At 44.1% G+C, this 22,658-nt stretch overlaps 1 protein-coding gene across 1 annotated transcript in view; it reads left to right on the top strand.

Annotated features, from left to right (window-relative positions):
• RELL1 (RELT like 1) overlaps nucleotides 1-22,658 on the top strand; it is a 93,667-nt gene that overhangs the window by 45,832 nt on the left and 25,177 nt on the right. The window contains exons 3-5 of the mRNA XM_049790172.1: nucleotides 2,187-2,258; nucleotides 13,509-13,566; nucleotides 21,686-21,922. Of these exons, the coding sequence (XP_049646129.1) occupies nucleotides 2,187-2,258; nucleotides 13,509-13,566; nucleotides 21,686-21,922 (367 nt within the window). The remainder of the gene's footprint in view (nucleotides 1-2,186; nucleotides 2,259-13,508; nucleotides 13,567-21,685; nucleotides 21,923-22,658) is intronic.

Here is a 22,658-nt window from a genome sequence, read left to right as displayed (position 1 = left end):
TTCCTTCCTTCCTTCCTTCCTCCCTCCCTCCCTCCCTCCCTCCCTCCCTCCTTCCTTCCTTCCTTCCTTCCTTCCTTCCTTCCTTCCTCTCTCTCTCTTTCTTTCTCTCTTTCTTTCTCTCTTTCTTTCTTTCTCTTTCTTTCTTTCTTTCTTTCTTTCTTTCTTTCTTTCTTTCTTTCTTTCTTTCTTTCTTTCTTTCTTTCTTTCTTTCTTTCTTTCTTTCTTTCTTTCTTTCTTTCTTTCTTTCATCTTTCTTTCTCTCTTCCTTCCCTACTTCCTTCCTTTTCTTTCTTTTCTCTTTTTTTCCCTCCCCTCCTCTCTCTTCCTCACCTCTCCCTTTCCTTTTCCTTTCCTTCCTATTAAATTTTTTTTTTTTTTTTTTTTGGGTCACACCTGGCAGTGCTCAGGGGTTACTCCTGGCTGTCTGCTCAGAAATAGCTCCCAGCAGGCATGGGGGACCATATGGGACACCGGGATTTGAACCAACCACCTTTGGTCCTGGATCGGCTGCTTGCAAGGCAAACGCCGCTGTGCTATCTCTCCGGGCCCTTAAAATTTTTGTTAAAGGGAACTTAAGACTGGGGGCTGGAGTGATACACAGTGGTGGATGTTTCCTTTGTATGTGGCCGACCTGGATTTCATTCCAGCATTCCATATGGTTCCCCAAGCCCACCAGGAGTAATCCTTAAGAGTAGAGCCAGGAGATACCCTTGAATGCTGCCGTGTTTGGCCCCAAAACAAAAATCAATAACAACAACAATAACAACAACAAAAAGGAACTAGAGTACTGTCACAACTGGTAGTGTGCTTACCTTGCTCGATACTGACCTGGGTTTGATCCTGGGCAACCCATGTGATCTCCTGAGCCTACCAGTAATAATTCCTGGGTATAGAGCCAAAAGTAATCTCTGAACATCTCTGGATGTGGTCCTTCCATTCTTTTTAAAGTTTTGTGAGATTAAGTTACTGTGATATATGTAGTTATTCTTAGTTGAGTTTCAGAAGTATAATATTTTGGCACCAATCCTAGCACCAGTTTCACCAGTGTCCTCAAATTCCTTCCCACTCCAGCTATATTCTTGGCAGACACATTTTTAAATTTGGTTGTTGAAGTTAAGATCTCATGCTTGCATTATTATTGCAGGCTCATGGGTACAGTATAGAAGTGTGGTATAGGCATATGCATGTACATATGTGGTATAAATAAATATTTATCTATATATAAACAAACTACAGAGCCAATAACCTTCCTTATTTTTGTTTATCTGGGGGATTGGCTACATCTGGCAATGCTCAGGGCTTACTCCTTACTCTGAGCTTGAGGATCACTCCTGGTGGGGTTAGAGGACCATATGGATGCCAGGGATTGAACCAAGGTTGGCTGTATGCAAAACAAACACATTATCTGCCATATTATCACTCCAGCCCCTCTTCCTTATTTTTTATCCCAACAGTGTTACAGCTCAGCCTCTCAGTGGAGGGTTGAACTATTTTGCTTATTTGTTTTTTGGGGACAAGAGGGGCTACACCTAACTCATTAGGGCTTACTCCTAGTTCTGTGATAGAGGTCACTCCTGGCCATGTGGGGGAAGCCTATGTAGAACCCTGTGTTTGAGCCATGGTTGGCCACATGCTAAGCAAGTGCCTTAATATCTGGACTATCTTTCTAGTCATTGAACTGTTCCAAGGCTGATCCCCTATATTCTCCTCCCAGGCAACCTAAGTTTGTGGGCAAATAGGACGGTGGGCATTCCTGCCGTATTTGGAAGCATAGTGAGAAAATGGGAGCATCTGAGAAACAAAGACTTATATTCAAGCTGTGAGAAAAAAGTATTTGATGTTGCCTATTTATATACTATGACCACAAAGGAAAGAACAGGATGCAGCAGAGGTGGCATTGTTCTTCCATTTCACTCTTCCCCTGTCCACCCACTGTTTAGGGAATTGGCAGGAGAGAAACAGCAGTAGGGAGGTTTGGTCGGTGGGAAGGAGGTAGCTGTCTTGGAAGATGAGGTTGGTGGTCTTCACTGTTGCTTCCCTGCCTGTCTCTCATTTTGGTAATCGATCAGTTTGGGTCGAATGAAAGAGGACTGACCTCTTGGCACCATGACTCATAGGCTTCGTGGGCTGGGCAATGCCCGTGAGGTCTCAGTCTGTGACCTGCCTTCTTCTCCTCTTTCTTTCAGAACTCAACGACACTGTCAATGAGAACAGTGACACCGTGGGCCAGATCATCCACTACATCATGAAAAACGAAGGTATGGATGACTGCATGTTTCTGGAACCCATCATTAAATCCATGATTCCTTCAAAACTGGCTCTGGGGGGATGGCATAGATTTCTTTTTTTCCCTCCAGCATGATTTAAGCTCAAGGGTCTCACAGTGAGTGAAGATGGTCCTTGACCCACAAGTTTTGGGAATTGTCAGAGCTGGACTTAGCAGAGTTGTCACAGGCAAAGATTCCAGCACCCATAGAGCTGAATTTCTCCTCTGTCACTGGAATCTCCTATGCCCTAGCCTTGTTCTGGCAGCCTGGGCATGGAGTGTTCCATGAAGAAGGCACCCAAATAGGACCTGCTGCTTTTCTTTGTCCTCAGGAACATGATTATATAAGACACTTGTGAAGTTCACTCTCATGACTGTGACCCCAATAAACCCACTTTTGTGGTAACAGCTAAGAAGATGGGTCTGGGTTTAGCCACTCCCTATTCCTTTGGTTTTCCTTGGTCTCTGGCTGTGTGTGTGTGTGTGTGTGTGTGTGTGTGTGTGTATACGTACACCTTTCCTTGGTCTCTGGCTGTGTGTGTGAGTGTGTGTGTGTGTGTGTACACCTTTGCTGTCCTGCCATTCATCTGGGCATACGTAATGGTGCGAGGAGGAGGTCAGGGGCTTCCTTTGACCTCTATTATCTCCCTCCCCAGTTGTCCTATTTCATATTAGACTAAATGCCTTTTTTTGGTGGGCACAAAATAAATGACCGATTAAAGTATCTGATTTATCTGGTGCCCTTTGCATCCATTCCCCCTGCAACAAAACTATTTAAAACATATTGGTAGGGGCTGGAGCTATAGCACAGAGGGTAGGGCACTTGCCTTTCATGCGGATGACCTGGATTTGATTCCTAGCATCCCGTATGGTTCCCCAAGCCTTCGACGCATGATTCCTGAGTGCAGAGCCAGGAGTAATCCCTGTCCACTGATGGTTGTGGAACAAAAACAACAACCAATCAAAACAAAAAAACACACAAAAAATGTACCATTGATAGCATTAATTACATTCAGGATATCACACTGCCATGGCAATTGGCTAGTTTCAGAATGTTCTGCCAACATGGCTGAAACTGCACTCAGTCTTGTTGCTCCATCCCTGTTTCATCTCTTGGCATTTGAGTCTCTGCTTTCTGCCAGGACAGGTTTGCCTAATCTCTGATTTAGTCTTTGTTTCTGCCCCCCTTCCTTGGCTTCATGTCGTGATGACCAGGGCTGCACACTTGACTGAAGTGCTCCCAAGGACCTCCACACTTGGTAGGGGTGTTCACACATACATGGTGTGGGACTAAGATCACAAGCTTGGTTGTGGGGTTTGGGTTCCCTGCACAAGTGAGCCGATACAGCGATTCAGTTCATGGCCTCATGCTTGCAAGGCCTCAGAGCCATCCCCGGGGCCCATGTGATTTAGTCTTAAATTACCTATACATCTTATGTGTTTAAGTTTCCCTCTGAAATGTATTTAAACTTCATCTTGTGAAGGAAGGGTTTCTTTAATCTTGGTTAGATAAATTCAGGCCAGACTTCTGAATGATGGAAGTAACTTTGACTCTCCCTCCCTCCCTCCCTCCCTCCCTCCCTCCCCTCCCTCCCTTCCTCCCCTCCCTCCCTCCTTCCCTCCCTCCCTCCCTCCCTCCCTCCCTCCCTCCCTCCTTCCCTTCTTCCCTCCCTCCCTCCCTCCCTCCTTCCCTCCCTTCTTCCCTCCCTCTCCCTCCCTCCCTCCCTCCCTCCCTCCCTCCCTCCCTCCCTTCCTTCCTTCCTTCCTTCCTTCCTCCTTCCCTTCTTCCCCTTCCTCCCCTTCCCTTCCTTCTCTCCCCTTCCCATCCCTCCCTCCCCTCTCCTTTCCTCCCTCCCTCCCTCCCTTCTCCTTCCCTCCCCACTTGCTCCTTTCATCCCCTCTCCTCTCTTCCCCTCCCCTCTCCTTTCTTCCCCTAGTGGTTCTCAGGAGATACTGCTGATGGTGCTCAGGGATCATAGATGGTATGAGGGATCCATCACTTGTCAGCTGTGTTCAAGGCTTACCCACCCACAGAAACTTGATACCTGTGGTACTCCTTACCCCACATTCATTAGCCACAGATACCAAGAGTTTGAATTCCCATGGGAATTTAAAGGCAAGTATTTTTCTTGTGCTCTCTCTGTGCTGACTCACGCAGTATGCACTGATGAGGCAGAACTATTGGTTCGTAAAGTTGGAATGCTTAGTAAAAACCTGTTCTCCCACCTGCAGCCCTTTCTCTCACTTCCGATCTCCATTCCCTTTCTTTCCAGTAAGAACATCTGTCAGGCCCACGTGCTTTATCAATGATTTCACCTGACTTAGATTCATGTTTATTATGATTGTGTAGATTTGGGGGTGCTGAGAGGAGTTTGGTTCACCCTGGGAGTACGCAGGGGCTATTTTTTTTTGGCTCTCTTCACAAGGATCATTTAATGTGGTACAATGGGGGATCATGGAGTGCCAGGGATCAAACTAGAGACAGCTGATTGCAAGGCAAGTGCCATTCTTTGTCATCTGTCTCTCTTTCTCCAGTCATAATTTTTATTGTTCCTTACATGTTTGGATCTTGGTGCTGTAGGTGTGCGATCTCACTTTGTCCTCTAAACATTCAGGTAGAGTACTGAAGACTTTCCATGGCAAAGTTGGTCATGTTAGTGAGCAGTCTGGTCTTGGTCTCTCTCAACCAGGCAGTGCTGCCTCTCTTTAATTTGAAGGTTTCTGTGCTAGCAGGATATCAAACCGATAGCTAGATTTAGTAGAAGAATGAATGAGAACAATGATAACAAAAAGGCCAGAGTTCTTGCACTTGGTTCCCTGTCTTCTAGAGTCCTGCTCACAGGATATTATGTGGGTAGTTCCTTTCTCAAACATTGGATGGTGATACCTGTTGTCTTGCATGAAAAGGGGCCTTGTCATTTGCACCATAAATAGACACAGAGACTGGGCCTGTAGAAGCTTCAGCTGTTAGGGACTTTGACATCTTAACTTCCTTTTGTTAGTGCATGTGAAACCCCTCTGCCCTGCGGCTCTCCCTTCACTCTCTCCAGATCTGTGACTTTAGGGGAGCTTGGAAGCCTTTGGGAATGCAAGAGAGCTAAAGCAGCTGCTCAGTTAGTGCACACTGGATAAGGCTGGACAGCAGAGCAGTGAACTAAGTCAGCCGTGAAAACTTGACCCAAGGCCAGGTGGCTTCTGACTGTACAGGAGGCATGATTGGCTGCGTGCCAGGCTCGAGTGGGAGACTTTCCAGGACTCATGGCCTTCAGGTGGTGTCTTGGCATTATACAGTGGAGAAACTGAACCGACTTGCCCGCCTCACCCCTCAGGGCTTTGAGCTCAAGAGGGTGATTTCAGAGTCTCTCCATAACTATCTGTAGTCACTGTCTGCCAGAAAGAGGGGTGGGAGCTTTCCTTCCTTGCTGGGGGTCCAGCACACAGCTGGGGCCTTTGGAGAGCACCTTAAAGGGATCCTATGTGTTCTCCAAACTTCCTGATAAGTTCTTCCCCAGGGCTACTTTATTTGCTGAGGAAAGAACCCTTCGTGGAGGAGGCCATAGGGTTCCATTGCATGTATAGTAGGTAGCAGGGTGGCAGCCAGTGTCCCCTTTTCTTACTGCAAAAAAATGTGTGAGTCTCTGCGCCCCATACTTGATAGAGCTTTCCCCACCTCCATACAAAGGGACATCGAGCACTGTTCTTTTTTGTTTTGTTTTGTTTTTGTTTTTGTTTTGAGGCCAAATCCAAAACAAAACTTAGGTACTTAGGTACTCAGGGCTTACTTCTAGCTCTCAAAGAATCATTGCTGGTGGGTTTGGGAAAACCATCTGAGATGCTTGGGATTGAATCTGGGTCAGCCACATGCACAGCCCTGCATTCATATATATGTATATATTTTGTTTTTTGTTTTTTGGGCCACACTCAGTGCGGACCAGGGGTTACTCCTGGCTATGCGCTCAGAAATCACTCCTGGCTTCGGGGCCATATGGGATGCTGGGGGATCGAACCACAGTCTGTCCTAGGCTAGCACGGGCAAGGTAGACACCTTACGCCCTGCGCCACCGCTTTGGCCCCATTTTTTTTTTTTTATATTTTTATATGTTCTTTTTTTTTGAATGGTGGTCGTGTACCACCTGGAAGGCATCTTTTGGCATCTGCAATGTTGATTACTTGTAAGTCTGTTCGGATGAGACCTGAAGCTCTATTTCCTCTACCTCTGTCTTCCAGCATCTTTCTGCTTTTTCTCTAGTACTCTGACATCTCCTTTGCCACACTTCTACTCTTCCCCTATAACCCACTTCTTCTGGCTGTGGCCTCACTAGCTTCTCCTAGTATATCAATTGGGAGTGTCCACCTCCTACTTCAGCATTGCTGAGTGTGACGCCAAACACCCCCTCACCACCAAAAAATAAACAAACCAAAAAACCCAAAACCATCAGTCATAAGTAAATTGTAGCCAAGGCATTAGACACATACTTGAGTCTCTTGCCAATTTATGGGCTAGTCTTATTCTTTGCCTGAGACTGAAATCCTCTGTAAAACAGCTGCAATTTTTTTTTTTTTACCTTTTCTTTGTCTGCCATTAAGAGATTGAACTTCCAACCAGTTTTTAAAGTCTTTCTGTTAGTTACTTTAATTAAAAGAAAAAAAGCCCTAACCATACCATGACACAAATTTTCTTTAAATTTATATATCATTGCAATTAGAAATTATTTTTACTTTATGTAAAGAAAACACACCATGTAGTTGACATAGTTGACCATAATACAGTTGTTTCCAGATAATTGAGATCAAAGATATTAAAAAAAAGAATAGAAAAAATAAAAGGGAGGGAGGGGCAGATGTGACAAAAATTTTTTCATTTGCATTAGCACAGCAACTGTTGGGAGAAATTAGAAAGGGAATCATTGGCCTAAGAGATTCAGGGTATCTCCACCCATGAAGCTTAATGTCAAAAGACCCACCTTTTTCATAGAACTTTAGAACTTGGACATTTTGTTCTACTTCATATTAATATGTCTATATTACAAATTGAGAAAAGAAAGAAAAAAGTGGATGGGGCCCAGAGGCCATGCAGTCTCAGGAGCATTGAGTGGAAAAAAAAAAGATTAGATCTGAATACTCAAGCCTAAGTCAATGACAATATGACAATAGAATCTAGAGACCCAAACTATAACTAGTTATGCACAAAATGGATCTGTTACACTAGTAGTCCTGGAGGCTAAAAGTGGAAGTATGGGGGAACTCTGGTAGAGGAAGATCAACACTGATGATGGCCCTAATTCACTGTCACTATATGCCTGAAATACAACTGTAAAAGACTTGTAACTCACAATGGGTCTCAATAAAAATTTTTAAAAATTAGAAGGAAAAAATAAAAAAGAAAAAGGAAGAGAAGAAAGTTTAAAAAGAATTAGAAAGAACAGTAACAACCACAATTTGTGAAAAAATATATCTTCAATGAAGTCATTAATACAATAGCAGAAGGTTTAGTAAGCTCTTCTTGTTAGCTCTCCATTCTATTAAAATGGTTTGTTCCTATAGGGATGACAGCATCAAACAAATGAAGTTGTCCAGAAATTCAAAGCACTATCATTGTGGCTTTTAGGGTTGTATTCTCAGCTGCCAGGCCTTGTGAAAGAAGGATCCTCCATGGGGTGAGGGATGTCCACACTTACTCCAAAAAAGCCCTGGTGATATCAGCCCAAATACCAGCATACCTAAAGTTTGGTCAGATTGGTATCTCTGAAGAGAAGTATAAGGGGTGGTGAGGCAGGGCCATAAGCAACACAGTGATTCTGGATGATGGATGCAGAAGGCATGGCTTCAGGAGGACAGGAGCTTGGCTTGCTATTTTCTAAGCTTTCTGTTCTTTTTTTTTTTTTTTTTTTGGGGGGGGGGGTTTGGGCCACACCCAGTAACGCTCAGGGGTTACTCCTGGCTATGCGCTCAGAAGTTGCTCCTGGCTTGGGGGACCATATGGGACACCGGGGGATCGAACCGCGGTCCGTCCAAGGCTAGCGCAGGCAAGGCAGGCACCTTACCTTCAGCGCCACCGCCCGGCCCAAGCTTTCTGTTCTATGGCCGGTACCCATAATTTTTCACAGCCTGGTTTACATCTCTTTTGAGAGAAGAGTAAGTTTATGGAGATGGTCTGGTGAGAACATAGAGAGTGTGTGGGTTTAGATATCCAATTAGAAATTTTAAAAGAAATAACATAAAGTCCAATCATCCATTCCCTTTTCCCTCATGTTTATTTAGTTTTTTTAGGCTGAAGTTATGAACATTAAAACACAAGCATGGGGGGCCAGAGAGATAGTACAGTGGGTAAAGGTGCTTGCATTGCATGCAGTAATCTGGATTTGATCCTTATCACTTTATATTGTCCCCTCAGCCCCTCTGGAAATGATCTCTGAGTACAAAGCAAGGAGAAAGCCCTGAGCAGTACTGGGATTGGTTCCAAAATAAAATCACCACAGTCATGATATATAGTCTTCTGTAGTGTCATTGAGACAATGGGATCATATTTCATCTGTACTTATAATGACATTTGAGTTGATGGCTTAAATGTATATCCTGAAGGTTGTGAATTAGGTCAGTATGGAATCTACTATATCTCTCCTGAAGGGTGAACTTCTCAGCAGATCCATACACATCTGATTTTCTTGCTGATGTGCAGGCGACCTTAGTCACAGTGCTACTTCATGATGATTTTCTGAGCAGCGCTGAGTTGGGGAGTGCAGTAGAAGTCAGTGGGGTGTTCTTGCTCTGTGTGGGCATTCGAAAGTCCCTGTGGCTCCACCATGAGCTTTTCTGCCAGGTTCTCACACCATCCAAGAGAGAAACAATAAAGAGAATTGTGATTGTTCTCAAATGCCCTGGATTATGCACACTGGCTTTTGTGACATTTCTTATCTTGGAGCTGAATTTATATTATAACATAAAGGATTCCATTATAAACTACTATCATCACTGAGTAGGTTTCTGAAACTTGCCTTAATGATTGGGCAAACATTGTGGTGAACAATGAAGCAGTTCATTTGGGTGAAGACTCAGGAAGAAAGAAGGAGACACAGTCTTGGTGTCTTGGCTTATCTCTCTAGCTGGATAACTCTGGCCAGTGTCTTCAGGGAACCTTCTTGAGCTTTAGTGTCTGAGTCTGTAAAATGGGGGCAATAGTTCTTCTTAGTTGGGTCAGGGTTAGGGTTGTTGATAGTCTAGAAATACATGATAAACAACATGTCAGTTAAAATGTCAGGTTCTGTGATTTTGTATATTTAATATATACTTCAATAATGAAGTATATTTTATTATTTATTTATTTGTTTGTTTTGGACTATGCCCCATGATGCTTAGGGATTACTTCTGGTTCTGTACTGTGGAATTACTCCTGGTGGTGCCCAGGGCCATATGGGATGCTGGAGATTGAATCTGGGCCTGTCATTTACAAGGCAAGTACCCTACTTATTGTACTATAGTTTTGGCCCTGATGTCAGTATTTTAAAAATAATTTTCCTTGAACTATTTTATATATATATATATATATTTTTTTTTTTTTTTTGTGGTTTTTGGGTCACACCCGGCAGTGCTCAGGGGTTATTCCTGGCTCCAGGCTCAGAAATTGCTCCTGGTAGGCACGGGGGACCATATGGGACACCGGGATTCAAACCGATGACTCTCTGCATGAAAGGCAAACACCTTACCTCCATGCTATCTCTCCGGCCCCTATTTTATACTTTAAAGGAGGCAGGTGTACGTGATTACTTGAAATTCAAAGCACTATTACTTATACTGCAGCTTTTAGGGACATTACTTATACTACAACTTTTAGGGACAGCTGCCAGGCCTCCTGGAAGAAGGAAGATATGGGGGATGATGTCTGCACCCCAAAAAGCCCTGATGATATCAGCCCCCAAACCAGTATACCTGATGTGTGGTCAGTGTGGTGTCCCTGAAGGGAATTGTAGAGGGTTGGTGATGAGGTAGGGCCATTGAAGAAATGATGATTCTGGGTGATGGAGGCAGCAAGTGTGGCTTTGGCAGGGCAGGGGTTTGACCCACCCTTCTCCTAAGATGACCAGCTTTGTGCTGTGTGAGCTTGTATAACCATAATCTTTCATGCTCAGTTTACGTCTCTTTTCAGAAAAGAGTGAGTCTATGGAGGTAGCCTGGTTTGAACATGGCAACCGTGATTACTTATATTGGCAACTGTTCAAACTTCTCTTGGTAAACAGGCTATTTTATTTTATTTGTTTTGGGGCCACACCAGGCAATGCTCATGGGTTATTTCTGCACTCAAGAATCACTCTTGGTGGTGCTTGGGGGACCATCTGGGATGGGAATTCAACTTGGTGAGCCACATACAAGGCAAGCGCTCTTTCCCTTGTTCTATCTTTCTGACCCCTGTGTTCATACTTTTTTTTTTTTTTTTTTTTTTTTGGTTTTTGGGCCACACCCAGCGGTGCTCAGGGGTTACTCCTGGCTGTCTGCTCAGAAATAGCTCCTGGCAGGCACGGGGGACCATATGGGACACCGGGATTCGAACCAAACACCTTTGGTCCTGGATTGGCTGCTTGCAAGGCAAACGCCACTGTGCTATCTCTCCAGGCCCGTGTTCATACTTTTCACAGTCACAATTTTCCTCCTTTCTTTTTATATTATGGGCGTTTGGTAAATGACAGTCTAGAGAGAATGCCAACAGGAAAATTATTGTGTGTTCACCAAATCTCTTAAGAGAATCACCTCTCTGTACTATACCTATTATTTGTTCTTGATATGACTATCATAGTGGTGACAGGAGTGATAGCACTGGGTCATTCGGAGACTTGTCTGACAGAATGTATTGAGTTTTCTCTGTAGGAGAAGGTCTTTTGGGTCCACTCCAGTGTTTTTTAATGACAGGAGTCTTTCTTAGAAGAAAACTTAGGGCTGGAGAGATAGCATGGAGGTAAGACGTTTGCCTTTCTTGCAGAAGGAAGGTGGTTCGAATCCCAGCATCCCATATGGTCCCCTGTGCCTGCCAGCGGTGATTTCTGAGCGTAGAGCCAGGAGTAATCCCTGAGCGCGGCCAGGTGTGACCCAAAAACCAAAGGTGTGGTGTACCCCAAGACCCACCCATATCTGGGAGGAGTTTTGGGAACCGGATAATAGGTGTAACTACCTGCAAGACCTCCCATTTCTGGGAGGGGTCTGGAAAAGGATAGATAAACCTCTGAGCCAGGGGATTCGGGCTTTTTGCCGTTTCTCTCTTGGCCCGGCTTGGCTTCCTGGCTTTTGGATCTTTGGGCCGCATGGAGCCCAAAGGGAAGATGGCTAACAGGAAATAAGATGCAGGGCTAGCAAAATATTGCTGAATGCTTGAAAGGTTGACATAGGCCACACACCTGTGGTGGCAAGGGCATGAATAAAGATGATTCTTCCTGATGGCTGCGTGTGAGTGAGTAATTTCACCTGGGCCTGGAACTCGCCGGCTGCATGGAGGTTGCAGAGCCATGTGGGCTGGATGGCATCCTCCACCATCCAGCCTCATCCTTAATTATTTAATGCAACACAAAGGAAAAAAAAAAAAAAGAAGAAAACTTAAATTTAAAAAGTATTTGGGCATCTCCATGGTTTTGAAGGGCAAAGAAATCTTTCTGTTAGAAAAGAGGATGGTGAGGGTCACAGTGTGCCTCAGCATTAGAACACTACTTGCTTTATATGTGTGAGGCCCTGGGTTTGATCTCTGGCACTACAAAATAGTAACAATAGTAATAATAATATCCCGAAGATGATATGCAGTGTTGACATTTTTTTTTTAAAATCACCTCATATGGGGTTTTTAATGGGGTGAAATTAGATCACGGCAGAGATAATATCTTATCAGCTGGGGTTTTGATGGGGTGAAATTAGATCATGGCGGACAAAAAAAATCTTATCAGCTGCAGAGAGAATTCAGTAGGCTGAGCACCTGCTGTGTATACAAGAGGCCTGGGCTCGCTCATGTGGATGTATTCCTTTGTGCACTTGTATCTCATATGTGGTGTATATATGTGTGAACATTCGTGTATGTGTATATTCCTATGTGCGCATGTGTGCATATATCTTTGTACTCACAGGCCTGCACTTGTTTCTTTATGAGTACACATGTATCCATGTATATATGCACATATATTTATTGCATGTAAGTGTATATCTGTGTGTCTGTGAATGTATCAATGCGTGCTTGTGTTCTGTGTGTATATGTGTCTCTGGAGAGGGACTCAAGAAATTTGGATTTAGTTATTCTTTTTTATTTATTTTTTGTGTGGTTTTTGGGTCACACCCGACCACACTCAGGGGTTACTCCTGGCTCTATGCTCAGAAGTTGCTCCTGGCAGGCTCAGGGACCATATGGGATGCTGGGATTTGAACCACCGACCTCCATGTTATTTTTCTGGCCCCTGAATTTAGTTATTCTTGTTATTCTTTTTTTTTTTTTTGGTTTTTGGGCCACACCCGGCGGTGCTCAGGGGTAACTCCTGGCTGTCTGCTCAGAAATAGCTCCTGGCAGGCACGGGGGACCATATGGGACACCGGGATTGGGATTCGAACCAACCACCTTTGATCCGGGATTGGCTGTTGGCAAGGCAAACGCTGCTGTGCTATCTCTCCGGGCCCTATTCTTGTTATTCTTTGGGCCACACCCAGCAATGCTCAGGGGTTTTGCACTCAGGTATCACTCCTGGCAGTACTTGTGGACCATTGAGATAGCTGTGATTGAACGTAGGTTGCTTGTATAGCAAGTGCCGTTAACTCCATACTCATGTTCCAGTTCCACCCCCTGTTTGTTCTTGCAGATAGCCTCCCCCTGGGAAATTAGCTTTCATTCCTCTTGAAATATGGTGTTACCTTAGTACTTTATGGGTGACCAGAATTTAGGGCTGGTTGTTTGGGGGTAAGCAAGTAATTTAAATACAGTGCTCAGTATTCAACTAAGTTCAGGGCAATAGAGCAATGGCATGCACGTTTATAGGAGGAAGTGCCTTCTGTGGTGTATTGGACTGATGTGGAAGAAGCAAAGCTCTTTAGTAGGCCTCATTCTTTCACCTAAGTTCTGTCCCTCACACTGAATTCCTGTTATTGGTGCAAGTTATTGGTGAGTTATATGTATGGGGTTGCCTCAGGAAGGACCTTCTCTTCTTAGGAGCCCCAGGACCTGTGAACTGAAGGAGGATCATCTTATTCACTCCATTTTAATACCTTTTTATTTTTTTTTCTTTAGCTAATGCTGATGTTTTGAAGGCCATGGTAGCAGATAATAGCGTGTGTGACCCTGAAAGGTGAGTGCTCTCTCCTCCCCCCATACGTGAGTGGGAAACACCCTTTCCCCCCAACCCCATTCTCTACTGGTTCAAGTTTCCAAATCTTGGCATGTGTGACATTTGAGCCAGAATGCCCTTTGCTGTGGAAAGGGTCCTGTGCATTGTGCAGTTTTCACCAACATTACTGGCCTGCACGCCTCACTTTGTGCTACAACCCAGGAGTCTCCTCCCTTCTCTAGACCCTGATAGGAGACAATGATGGAGGAAGTGGCAGTGTGGGGCCTGGGTCCTTTTCACATAAGCCACCTCTTAATGGGCTACTCTGAGCTCAGCTCCTGCATGTTTTGGATGAGATTCCTGCAGCATCTACTTCATCTGGTTAATGTGGGGATGCAGAGTACCTTTTATGAATACTCTCTCTCTCTCTGTCCTCTCTCTGTCTCTCTCTGTCTCTCTGTCTCTCTCTCTCTTTATCTCTCTCTCTTTATCTCTCTCTCTCTCTCTCTCTCTCTCACACACACACACACACACACACAAACACACACACACACAAGCTGATCTGGAGGCACTTGTTAAGTTCTATTTTTCATTTGTTCAGTTTTTAATTGTTGTGGGGGCCCTGCCATGCTGGGACTTCGCAAGGCAAAGCATGTGTTTGATGGCTTGAGCAATAGCCCAAGCACTCAGTTATTATATTCTGGTGACACACTTGCCCATCATTGTCAGAGCTCCTCTTCTCTCTGCAGTCTCTTTTTTGAGGAGCACTGAGTGTGAGCCGGCTGATTGATTGGGGAGCCAAGATGGAGCCAGCAACTCCCACATAGGGTCTAGTCTGTGGGGACTGAGGCACACAGGAGACATTATGGTGGCCAAAAGGAGGCACTATAGGAAAGGGGATGGGTTCTTTTCTTTTTTCCCTTTTTGTGGTCATCCTGCAATATTTAATTATTATTTTTTTTTAAAGGAAGGCACCTTCCTTTACAAAGATACTCATTTAGACATAGTGTTTAAGCATCAGTCTCACCACCAGTGTCAGCTCCCCTCTATCAGGGGTAAGAGACAGGAAGCTGAGAGGTTAGGCATGAAGCACGCAGCATGATGGGTGCCGTGGAGCACCCTCTATGTGGTTAGAACATGGAAGACCGTAAGGTCCTAGGAAACAAGTGCCATGGCAAGAAGCCCTCAAATGTCTTAGATATCATTACTGTCTACCGAACTGGAAGGTCCATTTCAGATACTCCAGAGATGTCATTCCTAGGAACAGGAAGTTGTCATTTGTCCCTCCTGCACCCATGTACCTAAGCTCAGACAGGGAAGCTCCCAGGTGTAACTTGACCTGGGAGTCTCTCACCATCGCCCCATATCTATCTCTAGGCTCTGTGCACAGCTGCTTCCTGGCCCACATCGCATGTTGAATGAATGTGTTTGAACTCATTCAACCTTCTGATACAGTGTGTCACTTTGATGTGGGTTCTGTAGCTCTGAATGTTGTAGCAGGGTGGTTTTTATTTTTCACGATTTTTAAATTAAAGAATTGTGATGTACAAAGTTATTTATTATTGAGTTTTAGGCATATAGTATTTCAACACCAATCCCACGACCAGTGTCAACTTTCCTCCCCCAGTGCTCCCACATTTCATCTCCCCAAACCCTTGCCTGTCACCTTGGAAGGTACATTACAAAATTTAGTGGTTGCAGCTTAGATATCATGTTTTCAGTGTTGTTGAGTCTGTGCTTCAGATACATAGTTATACAAGTCTCCCACATCCCCAAACTAACAAGTCCAAAACCCTGTTTCCCCATTTCCCCATAACTTTCCTTTCTCATCTTTTTTTTTTTTTTTTTTTTTGGTTTTTGGGCCACACCCTGTGACGCTCAGGGGTTACTCCTGGCTATGCCCTCAGAAGTTGCTCCTGGCTTCTTGGGGGACCATATGGGACGCCGGGGGATCGAACCGCGGTCCGTCCTAGGCTAGCGCAGGCAAGGCAGGCACCTTACCTCCAGCGCCACTGCCCGGCCCCTCCTTTCTCATCTTCTTCCTGCCCTGATTTCTTTCCTTTGTCAATCTAAGCTCTGGGATCAAGGAGGATCTTGGAATCTCCCCTTTACAACATTACATTTTCTAATATTAGTTATTTTATAAACCACAAGTAAATGAGCTCATTCTGTGGTTGTCTTTGTTGAAGGGGGGGGGGGGTTGGGTCATACCTGGCAGTGCAAAAGGGTTTATTCCTGGCTTTACATTTAGGAATCACTCCTGACTGTGCTCAGGGGGACCATGTAGGATGCTGAGGATTGAACCTGGGTTGGCCATGTGGAAGGAAAATGCCCTACCCACTGTGTTTTTGCCCTGTGTTTGTCTTTCTTCTCTGGCTCACTTCACTTCATGGTTTCTTCAAGTTCTAAGACTGCAGAGTGTTTTTTTTTAATAATTATCTTTATTTAAACACCGTGATTACAAATATGATTATAGTTGTATGATTACAGTCATGTAAAGAACACCCCCTTTCACCAGTGCAACATTTCCACCACCAATTTCCCAGATCTCCCTCCTCCCCACCCCCCACACCTGTACTCGAGAAAGGCTTTCTACTTCCCTCGTTCATTCACATTGTTATGATAGTTTTCAGTGTAGTCATCTCTCCAACTGCACTCATCACTATATGTGATGAGCTTCATGTCATGAGCTGCACCTACCAGCCCTCATCTCTCTGAGATACTGTTAAAAATGTCTTTCATTTTTCTTAAAACCCATAGATGAGTGAAACCATTCTGCACCTTTCTCTCTCCCTCTGACTTACTTCACTCAGAATAATAAATTCCATGTACATCCATGTATAGGAAAATTTCATGGCTTCATCTCTCCTGACGGCTGCATAGTATTCCATTGTGTATATGTACCACAGTTTCTTTAGCCACTCATCTGTTGAAGGGTATCTTGGTTGTTTCCAGAGTCTGGCTATTGTAAATAGTGCTGCAATGAATATAGGTGTAAGGAAGGGATTTTTGTATTGTATTTTTGTGTTCCTCGGGTATATTCCTAGGAGTGGTATAGCTGGATCGTATGGAAGCTCAATTTCCAGTTTGTGAAGGAATCTTCATATCGCTTTCCATAAAGGTTGTACTAGATGGCATTCCCACCAGAAGTGAAAAAGAGTTCCTTTTTCTCCACATCCCCACCAGCACTGCTTGTTTTCCTTTTTTGTGATGTGTGCCAATCTCAGTGGCGTGAGGTGGTACCTCATAGTAGTTTTGATTTGCATCTCCCTGACGATTAGTGATGTTGAGCATCTTTTCATGTGCCTTTTGGCCATTTGCCTTCTTTTTCAAAGTGTCTGTTCATTTCTTCTCCCCATTTTTTGATGCGGTTAGATTTTTTTTTTTTTGTATAATTCTGTCAGTACCTTGTAAATTTTGGATATTAGTCCTTTATCTGATGAGTATTGGGTGAATAATTTCTCCCACTCAGTGGGTGGCCTTTGTATTCTGGGCACTATCTTCTTTGAGATGCAGAAGCTTCTCAGCTTAATATAGTCCCATCTGTTTATCTCTGCTTCCACTTATTTGGAAAGTGCTGTCTCCTCCTTAAAGATGCCTTTAGTCTCAATGTCCTAGAGTGTTTCACCTACATGTTGTTCTATATACCTTATATTTTCAGATCTGATATCAAGGTTTTTAATCCATTTGGATTTTACCTTTGTACATGGTGTTAGCTGGGGGTCTGAGTTCGATTTTTTGCAAGTGGCTAACCAGTTGTGCCAATACCACATGTTGAATAGGCTTTCCTTGCTCCATTTAGGATTTCTTGCTTCTTTATCAAAAACTAGGCGGTTATATGTCTGAGGAACCTTCTCTGAGTACTCAAGCCTATTCCACTGATCTGAGGGTCTGTCTTTATTCCAATACCATACTGTTTTTATAACTATTGCTTTGTAATACAGCTTAAAATTGGGGAAAGTAATGCCTCCCATATTCCTTTTCCCAAGGAATGCTTTAGCTATTCGAGGTTGTTTATTCCAAATGAATTTCAGAAGTGTTTGATCCACTTCTTTGAAGAATGTCATGGGTATCTTGGGAATCACATTAAATCTGTACAATGCTTTTGGAAGTATTGCCAATCCATGAGCAGGGTATGTGTTTCCATTTTCGCGTGTCCCCTCTTATTTCTTGGAGCAGTGTTTTTTTTTTTTTTTTTTTTTTTTTTTTTTTTTTTTTTTGGTTTTTGGGCCACACCCATTTGACGCTCAGGGGTTACTCCTGGCTATGTGCTCAGAAATCGCCCCTGGCTTGGGGGAACCATATGGGACGCCGGGGGATCGAACCGCTGTCCGTTCCTTGGCTAGCGCTTGTAAGGCAGGCACCTTACCTCCAGCGCCACCGCCCGGCCCCGGAGCAGTGTTTTATAATAGTTTTCTTTGTATAGATCCTTCACATCTTTAGTCAGATTGACTCCAAGATATTTGAGTTTGTGTGGCACTAATGTGAATGGGATTGTTCTCTTAATGTCCATTTCTTCCCTATCATTATTAGTGTATAAAAAGGCCATTGATTTTTTTTGTGTTAATTTTGTAGCCTGCCACTTTGCTATATGAATCTATTATTTCTAGAAGCTTTTTGGTAGAGTCTTTAGGGTTTTCTAAGTAGAGTATCATGTCATTTGCAAACAGTGAGAGCTTGACTTCTTCCTTTTCTATCTAGATTCCCTTGATATCTTTTTCTTGCCTAATCACTATAGCAAGTACTTCCAGTACTATGTTGAATAGGAGTGGTGAGAGAGGACAGCCTTGTCTTGTACCAGAATTTAGAGGGAAGGCTTTTAGTTTTTCTCCATTGAGGATAATATTTGTCACTGGCTTGTAGTAGATGGCCTTAACTATATTGAGAAAGGTTCCTTTTATTCCTATTTTGTTTGCTTGTTTGTTTTTGTTTTTGTTTTTGGGCCACACCCGGCGGTGCTCAGGGGTTACTCCTGGCTCTCTGCTCAGAAATAGCTCCTGGCAGGCACAGGGGACCATATGGGACACCGGGATTCTAACTAACTACCTTTGGTCCTGGATCGGCTGCTTGCAAGGCAAACGCCATTGTGCTATCTCTCCGGGCCCACACTCTGTGCCTCTTAACAGGTGCATTTAGTTCATTGACATTGAGAGAAATAATTGTCATGGGATTTATTGCCATCTTTGTGTAGAAGTTTGGTGTGTTTTTTGTTCTGTCTTGTCTTCAGAATAGATCTTTCAATTTTTCTTTTAAGGCTGGTTTTGAGTTTATAAAGTTTTTGAGCTGTTGTTTATCTGTGAAGCCATGTATACTTTCTTCAAACCTGAAAGTGAGTTTTGCTGGGTGCAGTATTCTTGGCGAAGCATTTATTTCATTGAGTTTTATCACTGCATCCCACCACTGCCTTCTGGCCTTGAGTGTTTCTGGTGACAGGTCTGCTGTAAATTTCAAGGATGCTCCCTGGAATGTAATTTCCCTTTTTGATCTTGCTGCTTGCAGTATTCTATCTCTATCTGTGGGATTCATCATTGTGACTAGGATGTGTCTTGGGGTGTTTCTCCTGGGGTCTTTTTAGCTGGTACTCTTCGGGTATGCAGGATTTGGTCACATGTTTTCTTTAGCTCTGGTAGTTTCTCTGTGATGATGTTCTTGACTGTTGATTCTTCCTGGAGATTTTCTTCTTGGGTCTCTGGGACTCCAATGATTCTAAAGTTGTTTCTGTTGAGCTTATCAAAGACTTCTATTTTCATCTGCTCATATTCTTTGAGTAATTTTTCCATTGTCTGATCATTTTATTTAAGGCTTTTTTCCAATTTCTTCTGCTGTGTAAAGTTGTTATGCATCGCATCGTCCAGCGCACTAATTCTATCCTTAGCTGCTTTTAACCTGTTGGAAAGCTCATCCATTATGTTCTTCAATTCGTCTACTGAGTTTTTCAGACCTGTTATTTGACCTGCTATTTTAGTTTGGAGTTTTCTGATTTCTATCTTCATATTCCTTGATTTTTATTAGTGTTCTGATCTATACTTTCTTTGAGTTCTGTGAGCATCCTCCATATTTCTTCTCTAAACTCCATTTCTGAAAGACTGCTTAGGTGGTTGGCCATTGTTGAGTAATCAGAGTTTCCATCTTCATTCTCTATGGGTGAAGTTGGTCTGCGTAGTTTCCCCATTGTCGTGCTTATGCTGTGGGTTTTTCTACATGTTGTGGTATATTCATTGGCTAGGTGGAGTGCGTGGCCACGAAGCAAAGCTGCTTCGACCCCTTATAGGTGGGCTTAAGGGGGCCAGTAGAGTCAGCTTTATCAGCAACTCCGCCCAGAAACACTCACCTCAGCTGAGGCAAGCCGTCAGGGGATGAATGCCAGAGAAGATCAAGTTCCCAGGTTGAAGCAAGCCGGGGAAGCCCCAAAATGTCTGCCGAGCTTAAGGGGCCCAGCAGAGTTTGTCTTATCCACAACTTGGGCCTGGAAAGACACACCTCAGCTGAGGTACACCCTCAGGGGATTAATGCCGGAGAAGATCAAAGTTCCCAGGTTGAAGCAAGCTGGGGGAAGCCCCAAAATGTTTGCTGAGCCTAAGAGGCCCAGCTGTCAGCTTTATCAGCAACTTCCCGGAAATTGCAGTGTTTTTAAGGGGCACCGCAAGATACTTGGCTGGTTGTGCTGGGTTAGACTGGCTTGGAGTCCTGGGCCGTGCCTGCATAATGCTTCTTCACTTCTGCTTGATCTGACCACAGGTTACTGCGCCTTCAGGCTGTTGGCACAGAGTTGTGGTCATGCTTTCCGTGCCCTGGAGTCTATCTTCAGCACAATCCTCTGCTCAGCCAGCTGTGTTGCTTCCTGCTTCCTTTTCTAGGGACCTTCCTGGAGCTTTCTGGAGTAGCCAGCCCACCCCTTAAATGTGTGATTTTTCTATTTTTTTTTTTTTTTTATAGCCTGAGTGGTTTGGCTGGTTTACTTTCCTGTGATCAAAGGGGTCCCTGGTGTGTCTGAAGCCTGAAACTTTCTAGATCTCTGATTCATCACATACTTAGCTATGTGACCTCAGGCAAGTCACTGAGCAGCAGTGTCCTCATTTTTAAAATGAGGAAATGAATACTGTGGAAGGCTTTACAAAGATTAATCAAGTGAATAAAGTAGGTACTTAGAAGTCTGTGACCGCTGTTTTTATTATCATTGTGATCGACATACAGTTTTTCTTTGGAATATCACTTTTGATATCTGGGCATTCAAGCTTTTCTGCCTTTACTGATAAGATTGTATAAATTTTCTCTGTTTTCTTCGACTTTAGTTTTTGTTTTTGCGCCATACCTGTTGGTACTCAGGGATTACTTCTGGCTCTGTGCTCAGAAATCACTTTTGGCAGGCTCGGGGAACTATATAGGATGCCTGGGATCAAACCTTGGTCCATCCTGGGTCAGCTGTGTGCAAGGCAAATGCCCTACAGCTTTGCTACCTTCTTCACCCTTTTTTTCTGTTTTTGTTGCTGCTTTGATATCTGGGGTCGCACAATTTGTGGTACCATACACAGGGAGGAACCATGTGGGGAAGGGTCTCAGATGGAACTGAGTGCCCCATTCCTGCAAGGCAGGTGCATGTCCACTGAGCTAAGTTCCTGGCCTCTAAATCTGCCCATGTTGTACATTTGTTTGTTTTTGGGGGGCCACACATGTAGGGTTCAGAGATTAAGCCCATGCATAGCATGCACTTCAATCCAATGAGTAACCTTCTATCCCTGAACAGTCTGTCTTATGGGATGAGACAGGGCTTCCATTTTCCTCTGCTCCAGCACACATTAATTATGACATCTCTCTGCCTAGAGATCAACATACATTCAGCTATGGGTGAAAGATGGGTTCTGCTTTTGGGAGATGGGAGAACATTTAAACAGAAACACTGTGCTCCCAACAGTGTGTATTCCCCAATAGCTCATTTATTTCTAAACCTCATTCACCCCTGCAGAACTGGAATGCCTTATTGGGGTAGTGATTAGCAGGTCCCTTTGGACCATCCATGAAGCTCAAGTATGTTGGAAGAATCATGTGCTTTTCTTTCTGATGTATACCTGCTGCTCTGATCACTGAGTCTTTGTATCTCTGAAATAACTGCATCTGCCTTTTCCTCCTCCTTCCTCCACAGCCCTGGGACGCCCAGTACTCCCGGGAGCCCGCCTGTGAGTCCTGGGCCCTTGTCTCCAGGGTCCACCCCAGGAAAGCACGTCTGTGGCCACCACCTGCACACTGTGGGCGGCGTAGTTGAGAAGGATGTGTGTAACCGGTGTCGGCACAAGCGGTGGCACTTCATCAGACCAGTGGCCAAAGCCAAAGAAAACCGTCTACGGCGCCAGGGTGAGGTGACGGTGCTCTCGGTGGGCAGGTAAGAGTGTGTGGGTGCCTGGGTCTACCCCAGAACTGCAGGGGTTTGGGGGTGGATTCACATTGAGTTAAAGAAAAAAACAAGTACAAAGAACAAAAAACAAGTACAAATATCTGGGCTTTATATTTGATTTATTGTTGTTATTTTTTGGATTTGTTTGTTTTTGGCCACACTAGGCAGGGGCAACTCCTGGCTCTGCACTCAGAAATTACTCCTGTTAGGCTCTGGGAACCATATGGGATGCTGGGTATCTGACTTGGGTCGGCAGTGGGCAAGGCAAATGCCCTACCTGTTCTGTTATCACTCAGGCCCCTTTTATATTAGATTTTTTTGTTTTGGTTTGGGGTTACACCCAGTGCTTCTCTAAGATTTTGCCTGGACCAATGCTTAGATAATGCTTTCAAATTTTTCTTAGGGCAACCAGGCAGTACTGGGAATAGAACCCGGGCTCTACAGTCTAAGCATGGGCCCTATATACCCCATTATGCTATCATTCCTACTGAGTCCTGTTTTTTTTCTTTATTCCGCAACTACAAAGGAAAAGATCCTGAGCAGCTATTACTAGATTAGACGTGGATATATTAATGAAGTAAAAATTGATTCCCTGGGCTAATAAAAGTAGTACAGACATTAAGATACTTACCTTGCATACAGTCCACCCCTGGTTGGATCCGAGTCTCACCTCTGGGCACCGAGTACCACCAGGAGTGATTCCTAAGCATAAAGCCTGGAGAAA

The sequence above is a fragment of the Suncus etruscus genome, chromosome 16 (assembly GCF_024139225.1).
Source record: "Suncus etruscus isolate mSunEtr1 chromosome 16, mSunEtr1.pri.cur, whole genome shotgun sequence".
NCBI lineage: Eukaryota > Metazoa > Chordata > Mammalia > Eulipotyphla > Soricidae > Suncus > Suncus etruscus.
Note: the sequence above shows the minus strand (reverse complement) of the source record. Positions and strands in the feature narration are given on the sequence as shown.